This window comes from Amia ocellicauda, chromosome 14, assembly GCF_036373705.1.
Source record: "Amia ocellicauda isolate fAmiCal2 chromosome 14, fAmiCal2.hap1, whole genome shotgun sequence".
Taxonomy (NCBI): Eukaryota; Metazoa; Chordata; class Actinopteri; order Amiiformes; family Amiidae; genus Amia; species Amia ocellicauda.
In genome coordinates, this window is record NC_089863.1 from 20758146 (window position 1) to 20782631 (window position 24486).

The 24486-nt window shown below is 39.3% G+C and overlaps 2 protein-coding genes across 3 annotated transcripts; one reads left to right on the forward strand and one right to left on the reverse strand.

Moving 5' to 3' along the window:
• Positions 1–850: 850 nt before the first annotated feature.
• LOC136767736 (NACHT, LRR and PYD domains-containing protein 3) lies at positions 851–16035 on the reverse strand. Its single transcript, XM_066721684.1, has 12 exons — positions 15802–16035; positions 14684–14752; positions 9959–10207; positions 8094–9834; positions 7774–7857; positions 6669–6836; positions 6292–6375; positions 6007–6093; positions 4818–4985; positions 4523–4690; positions 3863–3949; positions 851–2309 (listed from the first exon to the last, which is right to left on the reverse strand). The coding sequence occupies exons 2-12, from the start codon at positions 14700–14702 to the stop codon at positions 2144–2146; spliced, it is 3021 nt and encodes a 1006-aa protein (XP_066577781.1). The 5' UTR covers positions 14703–14752; positions 15802–16035; the 3' UTR covers positions 851–2143.
• A 3363-nt stretch (positions 16036–19398) lies between these two features.
• On the forward strand, positions 19399–21021 carry LOC136767931 (uncharacterized). 2 transcript variants are annotated; one of them, XM_066722016.1, is made up of 2 exons: positions 19399–19539; positions 20105–21021. In XM_066722016.1, the coding sequence occupies exon 2, from the start codon at positions 20148–20150 to the stop codon at positions 20715–20717; it is 570 nt and encodes a 189-aa protein (XP_066578113.1). In that variant the 5' UTR covers positions 19399–19539; positions 20105–20147; the 3' UTR covers positions 20718–21021. The 2 variants fall into 2 exon arrangements, with proteins under 2 accessions (XP_066578113.1, XP_066578114.1); XM_066722017.1 differs by having other exon boundaries at positions 19399–19534.
• The last annotated feature ends 3465 nt before the right edge of the window (positions 21022–24486 follow it).

Here is a 24486-nt window from a genome sequence, read left to right on the forward strand (position 1 = left end):
AAACCAACTTTAGCCCATTACACTCAGCCCCACTGTTTTCAACCCACCCGCAGTTTTTATCCAATTATCACAAAGTTTGTCTTAAAAGTTGTATTTTGACTAGTACTTTAAGGGACAATTGTAAAAAAAAAGTTTAATCAAGTTTACATTGAATTACATAAAATTCAAAAATGTTATAATTCATAAATAAGCTATTATTTATCTTGGGGAAAAAAAAGGTGGTAGTGTTGCAATATAGTGTCTAATCATGATCAGCAGAAACTGACTCTGTAGTTTGTATGCTTTCATTTGAGTGGCCCCACATGCTTGTGGCCCTTTAGCGAATATTCTGTGGTAGATATTCTCTAAACTTTTCCGCATAGGCTAGGTTCTTCAAATGCACATTATTCATTCATTTCTTATGTTATTTTCACCCAACAACTTCTACACATTTCAATTTCAGCGGTATTTCAACAAAATATGGTCATATTAATGGAGGGAAAAAGGTCAACATTTCCAAAAACGTTTTTAAGTTTTTGTGAAAAAACTTGGCAGTTCTGTAATATAGTTTGTCTAATCATGATCAACTAAGCAGAATATTCAGAAAGTTTGACTTTTTCTCAGAAGTAAATTCTGACTTTTTAATCAGAATATAACCCTCCCTACAGTGAGGGAAAAAAGTATTTGATCCCCTGCTGATTTTGTACATTTGCCCACTGACAAAGAAATGATCAGTCTATAATTTTAATGGTAGGTGTATTTTAACAGTGAGAGACAGAATAACAACAAAAAAATCCAGAAAAACGCATTTCAAAAAAGTTATGAATTGATTTGCATGTTAATGAGGGAAATAAGTATTTCTGCACACAGCAACATCAAAATAAGGTCATTTATAGATACACACACAGTGGCTTCCACATACATTCATACTTCTGAAAAATTGTAACTTAATAACTAGAAATATATAACTTTTAAAATTAACAACACTGCCCTGAGCAGCACCACTCTTCAAGAGGTTCATACAGTGAACACCTTTTCCTTCTTCTTCATGCTAACTGTTCAGAAAGTGACTTGTGATGATGGTCTATAATTCACTCTGTGTCTTTTGTGAACTCAATGCATTATTTACTAAAGTATTATCAATGTACGTACGTGAGCGATTCTCAGGACTGTAGAGAGGTTGTACTGTGCTCTAATGTTGAAAGTGCAAATGTCTCAACTATCTTCACTAGTCGTGACTGTTTAATTGTCTGCTAATAACATTTCTACAAACTATAGTAGAGTATCTGATTTAAAGAACAGTGTGTGGCCGAAGGAATAACAATTACAGTTTTTTTCCCTTTTTGGATTGTGGGATTTCTTTCTTTTGTTGGAAAGGAGATGAATATTCCAGCTTTACTGTTTATCCCACAGCTTTGGACATGGCAACACTTCATGTTGTTTATGGAAACTATAATCACTATCAAGCAGTAAGAATGTGGAATAAGAAACACTAACACTCAGCTGACTTGATAATAATGACTAATGACTTTCTGCTACCCAGGAAGGTATAACTCTTAAAATATGTTAATTGCAATAGATTATTTTCAATCTTGTATATTGATTATGAAAAAGCACCTGATGATATGTCTGAATAGATCACTTATTTGCAATATATTAGGTCAATTTATCAAAAGCAATTGTCTTTTAAATTATAATACTTTGTTCAGCTTCAGATGGTCAGAAGACACTTTCTAATTCGACTGTAAGAAATGCATTGAGTGACATTTCCTCTTGCTATTAACACATTTTAAACAGCGGTTACAGTTTAAAGTGATACCTGTTGGTGTGAAGTATTTTAGGAGAAATGGGGTAATAATACAGACAGTGTTGAAAGGGAAAGTGACTCATGCCGCTGTAAACTCAATCATTCCTCAATCATTTCCTCAATCATGAGCTGAACATGGTTATTAAACACAGGATCATTCAGAGAAAAGTCTCATTCTTGGGCTGGGAGATTAATGAAGAAAGGGGACTGACTCTGCTTCAATCAGATTTCATGTCTCATTTAAAGTCAGAATTTGATTTCCCAGTCATCCCCATGCTGGATAAAAAGATCATCCTAACTGTGAGGATGTATGATATCCCTGAGACAAAAGGCCCAATAAAGACCCAGTTACTCACTTCAAGTTTTCAAGGTTATTGCATTTCTGAATAAAACTCTCAAGGCAGGTATTGATGCGAATGTAAATACAATGACACGCAAATCAAGGTATTTCATTGACCGCTGTAGGCTGTGAGAGGGGCACAGATCATCGATGCAGGCGTCTGTATTGTCAGTTTGGATCAACCTGCAAAAACACAATTTGAAGTATCAGCATGCATTTAAGGGGAAATGAACCTTCACAGTCTTCACAGTTTTAGAATACAGTACAGTGCAGTATATTCATATTGTAAAATTGTAATTATTTTAAGTTATTATCATAAAGTATGTTGCTGGATATAGAAAGATCTAAAGTAAAACTTGATATTTAATATAAACTAGATAAAGCAGGTTGGAATTACAGTGGTGTTATCAATTTATTTAGATTTATTACATATCACTTAAAAATACAAAAAAGGAACACCAGTACTAATCTACTGAAACAAGTTTTTCTTGCTTTCTATATTCAATGAACTTTAAAAGTTTAACTTAATGTATTAATGTCAAAAACTGAAAAAACGAAACTTATCTGTGGGGTTGTTGTAACCTCCACTAATAAAAGGATAGTCTGTGGCTAGACACTGGTGTGGGTGGAGAAGGATGGAGTTTCAATACCTGAAGTAATTACTATACAAAAATAAAGACATGAGAATAAACAGCAACAAAACTCCCGGGGTCCGTTCTTCGTACGTGGATAAGTAGGAAAACTGGCTAAGTTTCAGGATAACTTGGCATAAACTCTGGATTTTCCGAATCCTAAACAAGCTTAAATATCAGCCAGCTATAGCAACATGTCCAGCATGTTAACCCTGCTCCCTGGCAGGTTCACTAAATTTAGCCGGCTAAGAGTCTGAATATATTTAATCTGCCCAATGACATGACAGCTGACATGCCCCCAACGATGACGGCGCCGTTCCTACCAGATGCAGAAGGGGTGGAAGCGGTGGCAAGCTTTTCGGCCAGAATTAATTGATAAAAATTTAAGATTCTTTAAATCAGTGGTTCTCAAACCTGTCCTGGAGGACCACCTACCCTGCTGGTTTTGTTCCAACCAAGCTTTCAATTACTTAATTGAACCCTTCATTTAACTAATAATTTCCTAAATCAGAGCCTTTAAATAATTTTTAACAGTAGGGGTTTTAAGTTAAGTATTAAATTGTATACATCAATTATTAAGGAACCAACTTTTTATCTGTCACACAATTTAAAGAGTCAAATGTAATCAACTTACTTCAAAAACCAGCAGAGTAGGGGCTCCTCCAGGACAGGTTTAAGAACCACTGCTTTAAATCATACAGATGATTATTTGAGCGTAAACAAGTTAGGTCGGCAAGGAGTGATTTATCTACATGATTAATTAGGTCCGAATATCAGTAATGCCGCTAGCCGCAGTCATGCATTGACACAGAGCTGCAGACCCTGTGTGTGGCTGCGCTACTGAGCTAGTGGTGCGATCCTCTACACTGTAGGCGAAGCAGACAATTTGAGCAAATCTGCAGTGTGCAATGCTGTTAGGAAATGCTAATGTATTATTCTTTCCATGTAAAAAATGAAATATAACAGTAAAAACTGTTCAGCCATTTGATTGGGTATTAAATTAAGTCCCAGAAAAAACACACTCTGACACCTGACATTAAATTCGAGTGATGCATGAGAACAGACATAAAATAATCATGATGCTTGATGCCAACTCAGACTTACGTCACATCCTCTATCGTGACTCCTGTCTCTCTGAGGCTTTCATAGAGAAGAGTCACCGCTTTAATACTTAGATGGGTACATTTCAATCTGAGGACAAAGCACATGAGATCAAAATTAATTTTAAAACAATACAATGTTTATGCTTCAGCAATTCAATTTCTTGTGAGCAACAGCATGGCTTTAAACTACAAACCCATTCATATTGTTTCCTACAGTGTAACTCATCAGTGTAACAACTGTAAAAAGAATAATTCTGTTATAAAATATTGTACTCAATTCTCAACTCAATCATCCTGTAACTGGTTTGGTCAGTTCAATCGTCCTGACAGTGTGGCCCTGCCCTGATTGTCATCTGTTCCATCAATCCTACCAGTAAATAATAGCAATGAATGGGAAGTCTGGCATAATGTCAATGAAACAGCAACATACTGACTGCAGCCCATCTAGGGCTGTAACTGTTAAATGAGCAACACATGCTGTTGACTGGACAGTAAGCATTGTACTCTGCTGAGTGACTGGACAAGCTGTCATAAGACTATTTCTGACAGAATCATGTGTTCAGGTCGAGGCCTGGTCTCTTCCATGGACAGCACAGGCTCCAACATGTTCATATAGGCCTCTGTCAGAGCCAGCATACTGGTCAATAATAAAACCTCTTACCGGAGTCTCTGTAGACGAGTGCAGCTCATAATGAAATTGATTAGGATAGAAGCACGTCTTTCCGAGAGGCTGTTGAGGGTGAGGATTACTTCTGACAGACGCTGAAGTGAGCAGAGAGCAGAGAATAGATCCTCCATTTTCTCATCTGACAGCCTGCAAACATCCAACCTGTGTGAATAACAGACACATTACTGCAAGAACACATGAGAGACACTGCGCTCTGCTATAATATTGACAGGAATGATAAGAATCTGATATAACGTAAAGAAAAGGAGATTCAAAAAGTGTTACTCACTGCAAGTTTTCTAGGTTGTTGCATTTCTCAATAAAGCATATCAAGGCAGGTATTGATGCCTCTGTAAATTCACTGTCATACAATACAAGGTGTTTCATTGACTGATGTAGGCTGCGAGAGGAGCACAGATCATCGATGCAGGCATCTGTAATGCCGATCAGGATCAACCTGCAAAAACACTCTCATTAGTAATGATCTGTTTATTTAAAGTATCAGCATGTAGCTAAAGGGAAATTAACTACAACACAAAAATTTAATTTGTTGATCTTCACACTTATATAATAAAGAACAGTATATTCATATTGTAAAATTGTTAGTATTGTAAGTTACTTTCATAAAACATGTTGCTGGATATAGAAAGATCTAAAGTCAAACTTACAGTGTTGAATTACAGTCGTATTATCAACTTATTTATATCTATTACGGCTCTACTGCGGCTTGATAAATGGCTCCCTCCCTCAATAAAACACGGAAGAGATCCGCTTCCTGTTGAGGAGAGCCAGGGTGTAGCAGTGGAGAGTAATGTCGTGTTTGTGAGTACCGAGAGTGAGAGAGGATTACTTTGATAACTGGGCTTCTGCATGAACTTGACTACGAGAATGGATTTCAGATTTGGACGGTTAGCTATTGTGTCTGTGTTTAATATTAGCTTTGGGTAGGATAGGGACCTGCACAACAGTTTAGTTTAGACTCAAAAAGGATTTAGTTTTTGTGTAGTTTGGTCTGTCTCTTTATTTTTGCACACCGAGCACAATGTACCATAAATCACCTATTTTGCACCATAACCCAGCCTTTTGGTCTCCTAAATCTCCACCTGAGATCCCAGTTACTGGGTGCAACACGCCACGCTACCACAGTATATAAAGTTATACAACTATGTCAAATATATTGCAGTGATGTATGTATTGTATTTATTTGACTCTTCCTCACACAGTCTGACAGGTGAAATGAAGACGCTTCTCTCAGTTCACTGAAGCTCTGGCAGCCTCTCGGGCAGTTCTGTGGGCGGCTGCCAACTGTACATCATTAACCCTCACATGTACAATAGTGTATAAACAGCGGAACAGCGGACAAGACAAACTTGATGAGTAATTAGTGAAATTCCTTTGAACAATTAACATGTTGCATGCGCTGTGCTTATCCGAGCTCCTAATCATGACTTTCTCGTTCTTTTGGACGCCTTACTTACCACACATCCTTTATTGCGACTCCTTTCTCTCTGAGGCTTTCACAGAGATGAATCATGGCTTTATTCCTTAGATCTATACTTTCCAATCTGAGGACAAAGCACAGAAGATCAAAATTTATTTTAAAACAATACCATGTTTATGCTTCAGCACTTCAATTCAGTTTCTTGTGAGCAACAGCATGGCTTTAAACAACAAACCCATTCATATTTGTTCCTACAGTGTAACTCATCTCTTCCTGAAACAATTGTAAAAAGGATAACACTGTTATAAAATATTGTACTCACTGCACAGCTTCCTGTGACTGGTGTGGTCTGATCAATCGTGCAGACAGGTCAGCCATGCACTGATTTTCATGTGTTCCATCAATCCTACCGGTAAATAAAAAGATGAATGTGAAGTCTGGCATAATGTCAATGAAACAGCAACATACTGACTGCAGCCCATCTAGGGCTGTAACTGTTAAATGAGCAACACATGCTGTTGACTGGACAGTAAGCATTGTACTCTGCTGAGTGACTGGACAAGCTGTCATAAGACTATTTCTGACAGAATCATGTGTTCAGGTCGAGGCCTGGTCTCTTCCATGGACAGCACAGGCTCCAACATGTTCATATAGGCCTCTGTCAGAGCCAGCATACTGGTCAATAATAAAACCTCTTACCGGAGTCTCTGTAGACGAGTGCAGCTCATAATGAGATTGACTAGAAGAGACGCACAACTTTCTGTGAAGCTGTGAAAGCTGAGTGTTACTTCCGTCAGACGCTGCAGTGAGCAGAGAGCAGAGAATAGATCCTCCATTTTCTCATCTGACAGCCTGCGAACATCCAACCTGTGTGAATAACAGACACATTACTGCAAGAACACATGAGAGACACTGCGCTCTGCTGGAAGACACACACAACGGTCACTCCCACAACACACAGCGGCTTCTGAGTTGAGTAAAAACTGCAATTAAAACACTTTTTCTCACTCAAAATATTGCAGGTTGTTGCATTTCTGAATAAAGCATCTCAAGGCTGGTGTTGCTGCTTCTGTGAATTCATTGCCACCCAAGTTATTGTGTGTTATTGACTTGTGTAGGCTGTGAGCGGAGCACAGGTCATCCACACAGGCATCTGTCAGGCCAGTCTTGGTCAACCAGCAAAACACAATTAACTCAATTGGGTCTCTTTACGATATCACATAGTGGCACAGCTTGAACACAGTCAGGGTCGATTGGAGATAAATAATAATCTTTAAATACATTCACAGGAAATAGTTAATCATAATATACTATTATATATAATACTTAATATACTGAAATTATTGTATTTGTTGGTGCATATTTTACATAATTACACAACAAAAATAAGTCTCAAATCATATAAAAACAAAAACAGATCTTCCAATGACCTCATCTCATACAATAATGATTAAGCCTTCACTCCCATAGACACAGAGGAGCATTACAGATTTAGGATAATAGTAGAGCTGCTGTGCTTTGGGCCAGTGTACCTCAAAAATACATGAAATTAAACTGGTGACAATCCCATTGATGGATAATATAACAATTGACAGTTAAATAATTCAATCAGGAATCCAATGTCTCTTTTTAGACCAACCAGAACCTAAATATATATTATAATAATTTGGATTTTCAGTGTATTTTAGTCAGAGGGAGAAAAGTGCCAGTAACTTTAAATATTAAAGTACTATATGATTATATTAAATCATAAAAGAATAAGCCATAAATATCCTGTTAATTTATATAATGGACATTTACTTACACAAGCTCCTCTGTTTTACAGCTGGGAGACAGAGCTTTGCTCAGTGTATTAACTTCACAGTCTCCCAAACTGCTGGAGTCAAGGCTGCAGTGAAAAGGACAACAGGGTTATTTCAGGTGTTTTCAAATATTCCTGGGTACAACCCATTTCATGGGTAAATGGCAATCTCTACACTATGAGCCATAGTCTTTTCTTCCAAAGCATTCTTCCTTCTGCCACTGAATGCGTTTTCTCTAATATGGCTTAAAAAGGCACATATTTCTCATTTAAGAAAAGTATAACTTTAAAAAAGTTTTTGTATTTTTCTTCTCAAGACTTACACAAGAAACCTACACTTCTCGAACACTGGAAGCAGAATCTCCAGCTCCTGTGATTTTAAGTTGCAATGAAGCAATGTAAGACTCTCAATGTGTCTGCAGGCCTGAAGGCAGTATGTCACAACCACACAATCAGTTCTCTTTAGTGCATTATATGATAGATCTATGTCTGTAAGGTTGTTCATGGCATGTTTAAGGAAGTCATTTTCATGGAGCTCATAGACAAAGTGCAATATGTTAATAATTTTAATATGGAAATTGTGTTTTTGTGTAATCAATTCTTGAATCCAGCTTTCCAGCAGGGGCCGTACTTCTGATGAAATGGAGTGCTTGTATTTCTTCTTCAGAAAGTCTGTTGTTTCCTTATTTGAAAGTCCAAAAAGAAACTGTACAGTCATCAGAAGATGGTTCTTGTCATGCTTCCCAGTCTGCTTTAGCAGCTTTGTCACCTTGGTCTTGGCCTCTTGGTCGTCACACAGGACGTAAGAGAGCGCTGCACAAAATTCCTGAAAGCTGATGTGCATGAAGCTGTACATAGTCTCTCTGGAAATGCTTTTCCGAAGTAAGACTTTATTTAAAAAGGAAGACGGAACTTCTGAGAGATCAGGAAAAATGTCTTGTACGCGTTTATCCTCAAACAAGACCCGCTGCTCCTTTATTCCACTTTCTGCCAACATACCCAGACGTCTCAGGACCTCCTGCACCGGCAGACTCAGACTCCTGCAATGATGCTCCAGTAAAGCGTCCACAAAGTACACAAATATCGTGGTGGGGGTACTCAAAGCGTGCGTTATGTCTGTACCTTCCTCAAACTGTTCTCTTAAGACTGTGCACACAATCCAGCATATGACCGGGATGAAGCATGTTGTGAACACTATTTCATTGTTTTCCACATAGTTAAATGCACACATTGCTTTCTGTTCATCTTTGAAAAACTTCTGAAAATATTCTTTCATCCCCTTTTCTGAAAACCCTAAGATCTCTATGTAACGTGGTTGTTGTTGTTTCAAAAGTTGTGTCAATTTGTCGAGAGCAGTTGACCGTGTAGTGATTAGCAAATAGCATTCAGGCAAGATCACTTTCCTCATCAGTCGACTCAGTGTGACTTCAGGGCAGTTCTGCTCATGGGGGTCATGAGAACGGGCAAATTCTGACATGACCACTGGAAACCTTAACTCATCAAACCCATCTATTATAAAAAGGATTTCTTCTGGGCGAGACAGGACTTGTGCAATAGCTGGCATCAAGTGTGGACTGCTGTTAAGAATGAGATCCACCACGCTTATCTTCTCACTAATGAGATTGAGTTCTCGGCACTTTAGGTGAAAGATGTAATCAAAACGCTCTGAATAAAGCTTTCCAGAGGCCCAGTCCCACATGATTTTCTGTGCTGTAAAAGACTTTCCAATTCCTGCTTGACCCTGTAGTATCACAGTTCTCTGTACTTCTCCATCCTTATCTGGATCAAACAGCTGTTCCACATCTGTACTCATGAACTCGTCGCAGTTCCTCATATTCATGATCTTCCTGAAAGAGTCTCCTGTGCAGCGAAGCTCCTCTTCTCTTTGCTTGTGCTGGCGGTGCTTCTGTATCATCAGGAGTTCAGTGTACCGTTCATCCAGCCGCACATCTTCACCAGGGAGGGAGTTGTACTCTTGCACTGTTTTATATTCTCGTCTGATCCATTCTTTGTACTTCAATCTTAGCTTTATGATCTCCTCCTCTTCACAGCAATCTGAACCACCTGGAGAAATATACCAACACAGCTGAATAAACATTTAGTGTTTTGTACAAGAGCCTGTAAGCAGGGAGCAGGGAAAGACAGGGAGGGAGCTGATAAAGGGGAAGATGTTTTGAATGAGGCTTACCCAGATCTTTGACCAGATGAGGATCTTGCTCTTTAAGGATGGAGTAAAAGGCAGCTTTCACCTGCGCTCCCCCACAGTGCAGGGCTTCATACAGCTCTCTCATTTTCTCCTGACTGGTGCGGGCAGCTCGGAGATCGGAGTACATTTCACTGTGGATCAGGCCTTGTGAGAGCAGGGCGTCTGCTATGGACTCCACCAAACACACTCTTTGAATGAGAGTTGCTCTGTGTCTATCCACAAATTGAACACCTGGGAAGAGAGAGAGAGAGAAAGCTGAAGAGGTGATTTAATTTGTACTTGATCCTGCGCTCTCCTACACTCAGCACATCACCACGCTGACGCTCACCTGCCGATTCTTCCTGAACAACATACGCCGAATCCGACCCTTCCTCACCAACTACCCGACTCAGCTGCTCGTTCATTCCCTGGTCCTCTCCCGCCTGGACTACTGCAACTCCCTCCTGGCCGGCCTGCCTGCATCTACTACCCGCCGCTCCAGCTCATCCACAACTCAGCGGCTCGTCTGGTGTCTCTCTGCCCCGATTCACACACGTTACTCCACTGCTCTGCTCCCTCCACTGGCTCCCGATATCAATTCACGTCCCTCACCTAGCGTTGTCTTAAGAACACTGCACCGAGCCCCCTTCAGACCCTCATCTCTCCGTACATCCCCTCCAGACCTCTTTGATGGTCCTGCACCAGAATAACTTTGCCTCCTCTCCACTCCCCTTACTCCACAGCCGCTCAGTTTCACCTCTGGCCCCTAACTGGTGGAATGACCTTCACACTGAGGTCAGACAACTGTGTTTTACCTGCACTTCTGTACATTTGAAACTGTAATTTGTATTATGAGTGATTTGTAAATTGTACTGTATTTTTGTACTTTTGTTCTGCTTTTGTATCATGGAAGTCACCCTGGATAATTGTATCTGCCAATAAATAAATAAATAAATACAATTATAATTTTTGATCACTCCAAACAATCCCCAAATTGGGGATATGAATATAAAAAGGGGACCTAAAAGACTGGGATAATTGAGGGATTTTGAGACACTCATCATTTACCATATCCTGCAAATCCAAAAAATATTGGAAAAAGGTGAACAAGCTGTTCAACTTGCTGAAGTTTAATTATTGTTCAATTATTTTCTGTGTTGTATTTGTTATTCATTTAGAACAATTTGCAGATTATATTGTTCATTATGGACTTCTGTGGTGATCAGTGGGGGAAAAAAACCTCCTGATTAAATCCATTCTGATATCATGTTGTAACACAATGAAATGGGGAAAAGCCCAAGGGGGGTGAATACTTTTGAGAGCCACTATAGCTGGGGACAGGACCAGCACATCACATTTTGGGTGCAATTTGAGCTTTGAGCTTGGTCAAATAAGTGCGATGAAAATGTTTAAACTGTATCAGTGCATGTTGAGCGCAGACAAGATAACACTCCAGTCTCAATTCTTCATCCAAATCATGTTCCCATAGCATTTTTAATGTGGACGATAATGGACAATGTTAATCAAATAGTTAAGAGTAAATACAGGACATTACAATCTATAGAAATGGCACTCAAGTTAAGAATTAAGTCAACAGGGGAATTTGGAGGTAACATGGGAAACGGGGCATGTTGGATACGAGACCTGTAAACAGCGAAAAGTGACTTTGAGGGAGGTCAAATTGAGAGAGCTGTTGAAGTGAAGCAAAACAGTCATCAACATACAAATCTCTGATGGACTTAATGCCATGATTACGCCAAATATAAAAGGCCTCATCTTGCAGGGAAGGTGAGAATAAATTGTTTGGACAGATGGAACGTTACCGAGAAGGACTGTAAACCAAAATGTTGTCAAAATTGTGTCCAGGGCTCCGTTCCTCGTAGCTTTCTTCCGAGTTAGCAAGATAACTTAACAGAAGTCGGGCTTTTTCCGTTCCTCAAATCAAGCATAAAGTCCCACCCCAAGATGTGTCCCCCCCAATGTTGAATTGTCCCACCCAATAAAGTGTGCCTGGCTCCACAGGCAGTGGACACACCCCCCCCCACCCCATAAATAAAACCAAACCTATGCCACTGCCCTGCACATATTGTGTAGAAAACAACTCAAAATGTGTCACTGTATTATTAACAAATTGTTTGTGTAGAATTTCAGCACATTACTTCTAAGAGGTATACTCTGTTGGAAATATCGTCAAAGCTGTTGCTACGAGGTTATATGTAATTTAATTAATAGATAATCCCAGGGCCATTCTAGCCTTTTGGGGGCCCTAGGCATGATTTGACCCCTGACTTTCTTTCCCGATTCCCATTTGTTACAATGACATACATTTAGTGGTTTACAATTTTCTGCCCCAGGCTCAGTCCTAGTCAGCAGCACCCCATTGTGACTGTCAACAAGGGAAGATGTATATGAAAAAGGGGGGTCCTATAGCACTACCTACTTTAACAGAAAACCACTTAACATGCAACAAGAACCAAAATGCAATGAAGGTTATTATTTACATTACAAATTTCACAAAAATCACAAGAATGTGTTAAAGTATACTTAAAATATACTACTCCAATCCATATAAGTAAAGTAAAAGATATTAGAAGTCGGTGACATTAGATTGTACTGCCTGTTTGCGTTACATACTGTGTGAGCTTGAATTAGTGCGAGTGAGTGAGGGTTACTTGTTAACTGGTCCTCCCCCCAGGTCTCACACACAGCGCAGGCGCAGAATTCAGTGCAAAATACAGCAGCTCCGCAGCCTCTATATTAAAGCCAATCCCAAACACAAATAACTGTCAGAAAAAGTCCCCCTATACCTTCCGAGCATGACTTTCATCGCATCTTTACAACAAAAACAACAGCATCCCGCTATTGGTCACAATGCTCAGACCAAAGTTAAAGATGGTCTGGCTCATCATAATAACAACACAGCATGTTGGCTAATTATTTGTAATCCTGACCGATATACAATTGTAGCGTATTGTATTTGTTGTTGTGTTGAAAACCTCTAGTTTCACATTGTCCGGTGGACAAATTGTTTATCCAAAGAATATAATATTATTTTATTTTTTAAATGGACAATTGTATTAAAAATAAAGGATTTGTTTTTTTCAATGCATTTTTATATTCCTTTTATAAATGAGATAACCAACTAGGTTGCATACTTCACTCCCTAGAAGGATTTTAAACCCACGGATTTCAAAACTACATTCTAGGGGAAATGTCGTTTTGAAGTAAGTGGATTTTAAGTCCTGCCTGGGAGTTAAGTCTAGATTATGGCTTTAATGCAACTGGCTCCAGGTCTTGTAGGTTCTGTTGTTATATTAATTAATCTGCAACAAGATTACTGAATCTTGAATAGGTCAGCTGGTGTAGTTGTTTAAAATGTGTTTATCGCTGATCATATTCGGGATGCAATCCAAAAATTATATTTTCCAGTGACAAAAAAAATAACAACAACCTTATATTTGCAGTGTCCCCCATCTGAAACTGAAAAAACGCATGTATGAAACGAGGAAGAAAATGCCATGCCAAGTCAGAGCGCTCGCTGAAGTCAGTAGCAGCGATGAGGAACAAGGAGACAGAGTGATGTGGATGAAGTATCAGGATGTGACCGTAATAATTATAATGATTTTGGGTATATGGTTTCTTCAGAATCAGAATTCTGATTTTGTAGGTCTATATCTTATAAAATGTTCAAATTCAAGTTTCTTATAACATTATGCTTAACTTGAAACCCCCTGGTTAAAATTATTGGAAGGCTCAGATTAGGCATATTATTAGTTCATTAAAGTAATCGAAAGCTCAATTGGAACAAGAAACAGAATGGGTAGGGGGTCCTCCAGGGTCAGGGTTGAGAACCACTAGCCTAGCTACATGACATGTTTTAATATTGTTTTTATTGTTAATTTTACTGTTAATGCAAAATTGTATTAAATAAAGTATGACTTGAATTCAGTTTCTTGCTACAAAAGCCATGCGTTATTTCAATTAATACTTCAAGTGGTTTACTAATAGCATTTTTTAATTTAGGAACTTAAAGTCAGACTTGCAACATTGATATGATTGATATAATGTTGTATAGATGTCCAAATCTGACGTCAGACTGTGGTCATATATTGGTTGTATGTGAAAGTTGGAATGACGTCAGATTCTGGACGTTGGATTATTCTAACATCAAACCAACTTTCATATACAACCATTATATGACCAAAATCTGACGTTGGATTCTGACGTCAATGCAACGTTATTCCAACTAACTGTGCCAGCTGGGTAAAGTCAGCCACCTACCTGGTTTAGCTACACATTTAATGTCATTGTCATTAAAACAGTTAGTATGCAAGCAAGCTACTGTACAGCAATACAAATGAAGCATAATCAAATAATATTACAATAACTTTCTATTGTGCCTGCATTTCTTCAGTTTATTTTTAAGCTTTTATGTGCCAGATACATAGATATGTTTGTTTTTTTCTGCTACAACAAACGCATAGCAAAACCAGATTGATAGCAGGTTTCTAGAGCATAACTTAGGTTTATGAATTATTAGTTGTTGCTGGGGGGGGGGGCTAGCAGCCGTAGGCCCAATGCGGCCACTTATGTTGCTTATGCCTAGAAATGTCTCTGCACGGTAGTGTACAATCAGTGGCAATTTTAGTAATACACACACATTATATATACCTTATACAGTTTTGTACTGTAAGTGAAGAGAGTGCAGACAATGTAAGGCTGACTTACTGGGCAGGGATGCTGCCATCCTCCTCCTGGACTCTGTGTTCAGTGAGCTGCTGCCTGGGTCTCTGCGGACTGAACACAGGACAATAAACCCGTCATCACTCTGTCAACAACATCTTGAAAGATGGTGCACAACACAGGAAATATTAAATACGTTAATGTAAATAAACAAACATAAAATCAACTACGTTCATTATACATACATAAAGGAGAGTCAATCGTGACCAAATATCAGACGCCAAATTCTCAGGTGAATTCACATCTGTAAAAAGTATTGTACCCACAGCCAGCTGCATCAGCCTGACACTGGCATAACACCCTCAGTCAGCGACCAGGAATTGTACTTTTTTAATGCATATGATTGTACTTATGAATAAATAAATAAAATAAATAAAAGGGTTTTTTACTGGGTATAGCAAACTAATAAAAAATATAGTAAACGAAGCCGCCTCTCAGTCTTTATTCGTGTTGGTCTTTTAAGAGGAGGCGCCTTTCTGGCACCTGGGCTGCTTGCACGACCACCTCAGAGGATTAGCATTATTTGTGGGGAAAATGGACACACGACAGTGGCTCCTAGAGATATCTTCATCAACCACCACAAAGGGAAAGCTTTCTGGGGCAGGAGAAGATAGGCCAGAGTCAGGAGAAACAAGAAACACATGATAGTAACCCGACCCATAAAGGCACAAACCAGTGGAAAGCCTGGAGGTGCCCCTGCCCTGCTGGTTTTTGTTCCAACCTAGGTCTTAATTACTTAATTGAATGGTATATTGCTTTGTTGGGTCAATTAAGGATTCAATTAAGCAATTAAGACCTCGGTTGGAACTAAAACCAGCAGGGCAGGGGGTGTTCCAGGTCCGGTTTGAAAACCCCTGCAATAGACTGATACAGCAATTTACTATTGTAGCCAATGGAGAGCTGGGGCAGGAGTTGGACTGCTTTGGTCATGGGTTGCTGGGTGCAGAGAGCACAGCTGGACACCCCGTGTATCCAACCTTACAACTCAAATCCGTTTTATACACTATAAAAACACACGGACATGCATAAGTGTTATACATACAGTTTTCCTGATTGAGTCTGTCATGTAAGCATCTTTTAAATATGTCAAATGTAACACTTACCACATACCAACCCCGCTGTCTCAGTCTATCTGGATGTCTCGTCCTCCCCCTGTAGCTCAAGTCAAGTCAGCGGTTTCCTGGTCTTGCTTAGGAAAAGGTTTGCAAACGAGAGGAGGTCACTCGCCTGGTCTGAACTGAAGCAGCTGACGTGACTCAAGTCCGAGTAAAACACAAAACTCGGGCTAACGGGGCAAAATGACAGCAGCTTTGGCTACTTTATGGTGACAACTAGAATTACGCTCAATACGGAAGTAAATTGACTACAATACCCACAATGCACTGGATGGCGATTAGACCGGCGCCACCCCGGCACTCAATCAAAGGCAGAAACAACTGTTACCAGTTACATGGACATTAGCCGGGTTACCCGCTAGGTCTGTAAACACTTTCTCTCTCTCTCTCTCTCTCTCTCTCTCTCTCTCTCTCTCTCTCTCTCTCTCTCTCTCTGCCCGCTTTTACAATATAAACTGGTCGGAAATCAGACATTTCAGCGCAGAGCGATGGTGGACAGACGGTTTAATAATGCAAATTAAAACTGAATAGTTTCCATATTGTATTGTGTTCGTTCTTATTGCATGTATTTTAGGCTTTATACAACCACTCTCACACACACACACATCTCAAAAATACCTGTAACAAACCTGTGTTACAGGGGGCTAATGAATGCAATAGTGTCCGCTGCCACCACCCTTCGCAATGAATGAATTCATAGTTGAAGGAGAGGAGGGGGATTTCACACCACAAACTACACCAAGTCGTATTAAGTATTTATTATCTCGAAAAGTCAAGTATTACAATCCAAGCCAGGCATCCGGACCGGTGCAGAGATCTGTGTACCCAAGTACACTCCCAAACCAAGAAAAACCCACTAAATCAAAACAAATCCAATAATCACCCATACAAACAGGCAATCAATCAATATGCACACGATTCAAAGTCCTTTACTATATATATATATATATAATTCCATGGAGTTAAACGGTTTCAGAGTATGGAGGACTATCCATACTAAAATTAAAAATAATCACACAGAGAAACTACATTTAGGGCTATCTATTTATTTCAACATTTATTTATTCAGTCATCATTCATTTCAGGCAGCAGCAGCAACGATCTGGACAGAGTTAACTCTTTCTGGTACTAGGGACAATTGAACGATACCTTGACATTGGTAGGGACATGTCACTACCTAAATCTGCGCCGTTGTGGCCTGCTTTTTGTAAAGTAAAACTTTTCTATTCAAATAACCCAATTGTTATTCACACGTTTTAAACGATAATCTTTTTGCTGGGGTTGGCAATGTCACACTATTACATTTCCACAATATGATACCTAACTATCAATGAATACACCTTAGTTATTATCATACTAAGATCAATGTATTGAATTGGTGTGGCGGAGCCGAGCAGGGACTTAGATAGACGTACAGATAGAGTTAGATAGAGAGATAGATTTAGAGACTATATCTGCATCACTCGGATCATTACACAACCACATTCCTACATATATGAATAGGGAATACATGTAACTGTTGACCATATCTAGGCTATATGAAATGTACACTTATAGTTAATTGCATTTATTTAACGTCACACACGTAAATGTGACTGCCTTCTATAAATTCAACATCCAACCTTAAGTCTAAACTATTATATAATACCTTGGTGACAAAGCAAATTTAATGACCGCTTATTTAGGACATAAGAAAGTTTACAAACGAGAGGAGGCCATTCGCCCCATCGTGCTTGTTTGTTGTCCATTAATATCTAAGTGATCCAAGGATCCTATCCAGTCTGATTTTAAATGTTCCCAAATTTTCAGCTTCAACCTCATCGCTGGGGAGTTTGTTCAGATTGTGACGCCTCTCTGTGTGAAGAAGTGTCTCCTGTTTTCTGTCTTGAATGCCTTGAAGCCCAATTTCCATTTGTGTCCCCGGCTGCGTGTGTCCCTGCTGATCTGGACACATGTGCACATTTTCTACATAACCTTTACTGAACTGCAGATCGCAGATGGGTTCATGTGTATACCGCCGCGCTGATGTCTGAGCACTGCTGCCTTTCCAATCACTGGACACAGTCGCCAGCAGTGGTCACTATGGAAAGACTGTATCGAGCGCTTATAAGCAGTGGACCTTTTTTCGGTACAATCGCTTCAAATGCCTCAATGCTTCGGAAAGCTTCGTTTCCCCATCACTAATATAAACCCATGCAAAAGTGAAAATCCGTCAAACAAACACAAATAAAGTATACAGGTATTCCGACACTCCACCCGTTAAAGAAAACAGAGGTAACCTGATTTGATACACATAACAAAGATGGCACCCCCCCATTACTTTTATACACCTCCCCTCCCTTAACCTCTGACCGCAAAGATGTAAACAAGTGTACATTTACAAAACAAAAGATACTTAAATAGAAAACCTAATATATAATTAAAAATTACACACCCATAACCAAAACAGATCATTAGAAGTGTTACATTCTTAACACCTTTCACTTTATGTGAATGAGCCTCCATGCAGCCTTAATAAAAACCCTTATGAAGGCTAGATAACAATCTAACTACTACAGAATTCATAACAATATATTATTACTTCATATTAAAAGTCAGGAGAACAATTATTTTCTAGACCTGTATATCAAATATTAATTAGATTACAAAATGCTACAAATGCATGTATTTAAATATCTCTTTAAACTCAGCCCCATTGTTTTCAACCTGTCAGTCCTTGTTTACACCTTTTCCTGAAATCAGGAGCGATTCATCAAATTTCCAGTTGGAAATGGCGACAGTGCTAAAGCCATATCTGTGGGAATTGCATGCATATATTACGTCACAGGACAGGCCCAAGATAAAGGGCGCAAAGTCGATGCAAGGATTGCGGATGAAGGAAAACAAAAAATACGCACTAAATCAATAGTGAAGGCTGAACAGATTCAAAGGTACAACAATAACCATAAAGTTTTTTAGTTTTTCTTGCAAGGTTAAATGCTGGTGCTAAAACATAGGTACTAATAAATAAAACAGACCTATTTGGCACACACAAGAAACGTGTCACATAGGAATAACATATGGGACAGGGACAACATGGCCAACAAAATAAATGCCCAGGGGCATGTACAACAAGAACACGACCTGACAGAAAACAAATATAAATACAAATTCGTTGTGCTCTGTGCATACTCTGTGCATTTGAGATGCTTTATTACTAGATCCAACTGCTTCAGTTGAATAGTTGTTTAGGCACAGATCCTGATTCCTTTCCCCTCAAATCATTTTGCCATTTGAATATCATGTCTAATCATTTATTTGCAACCAATATACAATAATGCATGTACATCTGTTTATCAAACACAAACAAAGTCTTCACTCTTCAGATATTCTCATCCTGTTACCCCTATATATTTTTTCAACATCCTACTGATTCTAGGAAATATTTATGGTTTAGTTCTTGTTAATCATGTGGTGGATAATAAAATGATCTTGATAATATCTAAATAACTTTGGAAACTGAAAACTAAATAAGACTCCTCCCCAAGCCGAATGAGATAAAAGCTCCTGACTGACCCAGGTGTAATACACTTGAGAAGAGCTGGTTTAACTGCCTCACATCTCATTGAAACTAAAGTCTACGAAGATTTACTGACTAAAAAAACAATAATACCCTATAATCATACAATTGAAATAGCATCTAAAAGAAAACTACAGGATTCTAAGGACGATTACAATGATGGTACAGTAAGTGCTCTGTATTATTATAAATGATAAATATTACGTATTTTGATTGGAACAATAGTTTCCCAGACAAACCAGTGTATCCATGTTTTATGCAATGCATGCTGCAGACAAATTGAAAAACAAAAACATTGAAACACACATAAAGTAATTGAGAAACAAATAACAAAAAACAAAAATGTGGAAGTATTTTGACAGTAACTTAATTTCTTTGAATGATCCAGTTCAATATTGAGGCTAATCATTTATTTTGGGATGTATTCATTATGTTGAAATGACACTGATTTAACAAATTGTATTTTTATGTGTCATTATACCACCTATCTAGAGAAGCTGGGATTTGAATTTTTACATTTATTTTAGCAACAGCACATGAAACAGCGCACATTTCTACTGGAAAGTAAACAATAGTTTACTCATACTATAAAACTTATGTCCAGTTCCTATATTGAACTGTTTTTAACTGTATATCTTTGGAGAACACATGATGTGTAACAATAACTTATTCTTTGCCTTGTTTAAATGTACTTCCATACTTGATTTTACTCTAAAATTCTTTGATCTGCAGGTGAAGTAGCTGATGCCATTCCTGTCTGAGGAAGATCACAAAAATGGTTAAAGTCACCTGTTCAACTGACATTAAGAAGGAGTTGCTTAAGAAGGAAACCTGGAAATGCAAAAAGACCATCACAAAAAAACCAAATACAAAAATTGCATCAGTCCATGTTGATATCATTGACACCGTAAATATCATTGACACATTTGATAGACCAAGAAACACCTTTAAAAAAGGTGCATATGCTGCATGTGACAAATATGCCAAACGCGGTTTAAAAGATGAAGCAGGAAATAGACTTCCGAAGGCTGGATTTCATGCCGGAGCCGGGCTTGGTCGCGCTGGTGCTGAACTCAGCGTGCTTGAAGCAGAAGCCAAGGGCCCCAATGCATCAGTCAGTGCTCAAGCCAATGTGGTTGGTGCTGGAGTTTTGGCAAGAGCTGAAGTCGGCAGTGTTTCTGCAAATGCTGGTCCTGTTGGTGTGAAGCTGGGACTTGGAATTGACACAGGAGCATCGATTGGAGCTCATGGGGTAGAGGCCAAGATCCTGGGAATGGGAGTCTCAATTGGTCCAAAAACCAGCATTTCTGTGTTCAATTCAGAAGTTTCATGTTCAGTTATGTGATAATAAATGTGATAATAAATTGAGAAATATAACCAATTAAAGATGACCTAAAACCTAATCTCCAGGGGTAGCTTTGCAAAAATGATCAGCATAGAAAAAAGTACTACATTTCATGTTTTCCCAGATATCTAATCACATTTAAAAGGTTTTGTGTAATATATGAGGTGAACGATCTATGCTATCATGATTAGAATACTGTGGGCACTGGGCAGACACACTATCAAATAGTTTCAAATTAAATACTTCAAAAGTATTTACTATACTTATACCTTAATCGATTAAATGTCTTCAGTTTCTAAAACAACATTGTGTGTGGCCTGCTTTCCAAACTTCAAATAACTTAATTGTTATTCATCACAATTTTAAATTATAATCAATATTATTTTTGCTGGGGTTAACAATGTCACAGTATTACATTTTCACAATATGATAACTAACCATCAACTAATACACCATACTTGTTACCATACTAAGATCAATGTCTTGAATGTTTACCCTTTTAGTACACTTTATTTGAATGAGCCTCCATGCAGCCTTAATACAAACCCTTATGAAGGCTAGATAACAATCTAACTACTACAGACATCATAACAATATATTATTACTTCATATTACAGTCAGGAGAACAATTATTTTCTAGACCTGTATATCAAATATTAATTAGATTAAAAAATGCTACAAATACATTTATTTAAGTATCTCTTTAAACTTGTTTTCAACCTGTCCGCAGGTTGATATGTATCTATTAATATTGGGAAAACCTTTTGGAAGGAGTTCAAGCATTTTTATTTTTAATAAATGATCATAACTCCTTACATTTTTTACACATTTTCACCCAGTTTATCTTATAAGTTGTAGTTTGACTAGAACTAGATTGTCACATAGACCGATCAGCCATAACATTATGAGCACTGACAGGTGAAGTGAATAACACTGATAATCTCGTTATCATGGCACCTGTCAGTGGGTGGGATATATTAGGCAGCAAGTGAACATTTTGTCCTCAAAGTTGATGTGTTAGAAGCAGGAAAAATGGGCAAGCGTAAGGATCTGAGCGACTTTGACAAGGGCCAAACGACTGGCTAGACAACTGGGTCAGAGCATCTCAAAACTGCAGCTCTTGTGGGGTGTTCCCGGTCTGCAGTGGTCAGTACCTATCAAAAGTGGTCCAAGGAAGGAAAAGCGGTGAACCTGCGAAAGGGTCATGGGCGGCCAAGGCTCATTGATGCACGTGGGGAGCGAAGGCTGGCCCGTGTGGTCCGATCCAACAGACGAGCTACTGTATCTGAAATTGCTGAAATAATTAATGCCAGTTCTGATAGAAAGGTGTCAGATCACACAGTGCGTCGCAGTTTGTTGCGTATGGGGCTGCGTAGCCGCAGACCAGTCAGGGTGCCCATGCTGACCCCTGTCCACTGCCGAAAGCGCCTACAATGGGCACGTGAGCATCAGAACTGGACCACGGAGCAATGGAAGAAGGTGGCCTGGTCTGATGAATCACGAATTCAAGGTGTTGACTTGGCCTCCAAATTCCCCAGATCTCAATCCAATCGAGCATCTGTGGGATGTGCTGGACAAACAAGTCCGATCCATGGAGGCCCCACCTCGCAACTTACAGGACTTAAAGGATCTGCTGCTAACGTCTTGGTGCCAGATACCACAGCACACCTTCAGAGGTCTAGTGGAGTCCATGCCTCGACGGGCCAGGGCTGTTTTGGGACCTACACAATATTAGGCAGGTGGTCATAATGTTATGGGTGATCGGTGTGTGTGTGTGTGTGTGTGTGTATATATATATATATATATACACTCACCTAAAGGATTATTAGGAACACCATACTAATACTGTGTTTGACCCCCTTTCGCCTTCAGAACTGCCTTAATTCTACATGGCATTGATTCAACAAGGTGCTGAAAGCATTCTTTAGAAATGTTGGCCCATATTGATAGGATAGCATCTTGCAGGTGATGGAGATTTGTGGGATGCACATCCAGGGCACGAAGCTCCCGTTCCACCACATCCCAAAGATGCTCTATTGGGTTGAGATCTGGTGACTGTGGGGGCCAGTTTAGTACAGTGAACTCATTGTCATGTTCAAGAAACCAATTTGAAATGATTCGACCTTTGTGACATGGTGCATTATCCTGCTGGAAGTAGCCATCAGAGGATGGGTACATGGTGGTCATAAAGGGATGGACATGGTCAGAAACAATGCTCAGGTAGGCCGTGGCATTTAAACGATGCCCAATTGGCACTAAGGGGCCTAAAGTGTGCCAAGAAAACATCCCCCACACCATTACACCACCACCACCAGCCTGCACAGTGGCAACAAGGCATGATGGATCCATGTTCTCATTCTGTTTACGCCAAATTCTGACTCTACCATCTGAATGTCTCAACAGAAATCGAGACTCATCAGACCAGGCAACATTTTTCCAGTCTTCAACTGTCCAATTTTGGTGAGCTTGTACAAATTGTAGCCTCTTTTTCCTATTTGTAGTGGAGATGAGTGGTACCCAGTGGGGTCTTCTGCTGTTGTAGCCCATCCGCCTCAAGGTTGTACGTGTTGTGGCTTCACAAATGCTTTGCTGCATACCTCGGTTGTAACGAGTGGTTATTTCAGTCAAAGTTGCTCTTCTATCAGCTTGAATCAGTCGGCCCATTCTCCTCTGACCTCTAGCATCAACAAGGCATTTTCGCCCACAGGACTGCCGCATACTGGATGTTTTTCCCTTTTCACACCATTCTTTGTAAACCCTAGAAATGGTTGTGCGTGAAAATCCCAGTAACTGAGCAGATTGTGAAATACTCAGACCGGCCCGTCTGGCACCAACAACCATGCCACGCTCAAAATTGCTTAAATCACCTTTCTTTCCATTCAGACATTCAGTTTGGAGTTCAGGAGATTGTCTTGACCAGGACCACACCCCTAAATGCATTGAAGCAACTGCCATGTGATTGGTTGGTTAGATAATTGCATTAATGAGAAATTGAACAGGTGTTCCTAATAATCCTTTAGGTGAGTGTATATATATATATATATACAGCGAGGGGAAAAAAGTACTTGATCCCCTGCTGATTTTGTACGTTTGCCCACTGACAAAGAAATGATCAGTCTATAATTTTAATGGTAGGTGTATTTTAACAGTGAGAGACAGAATAACAACAAAAAAATCCAGAAAAACGCATTTCAAAAAAGTTATAAATTGATTTGCATGTTAGTTAGTGAAATAAGTATTTGATCCCCTATCAATCAGCAAGATTTCTGGCTCTCAGGTGTCTTTTATACAGGTAACGACCTGAGATTAGGAGCACTCTCTTAAAGGGAGCGCTCCTAATCTCAGGTCGTTACCTGTATAAAAGACACCTGTCCACAGAAGCAATCAATCAATCAGATTCCAAACTCTCCACCATGGCCAAGACCAAAGAGCTGTCCAAGGATGTCAGGGACAAGACTGTAGACCTACACAAGGCTGGAATGGGCTACAAGACCATCGCCAAGCAGCTTGGTGAGAAGGTGACAACAGTTGGTGCGATTATTCGCAAATGGAAGAAACACAAAATAACTGTCAGTCTCCCTCTGTCTGGGGCTCCATGCAAGATCTCACCTGTCTGTAAACTTGTGTGTATTGTATGTGTATTAATGCCCACTGCACTGTTCCATGTTTTGCAGTGGAAGCCCCAAAACGGGTGTAACCTTGTCATGCCAATAAAGCTCTTTTTGAATTTTGAATTTTGAATTTGAGTGCGGCCTCTGCTGGGGATGGT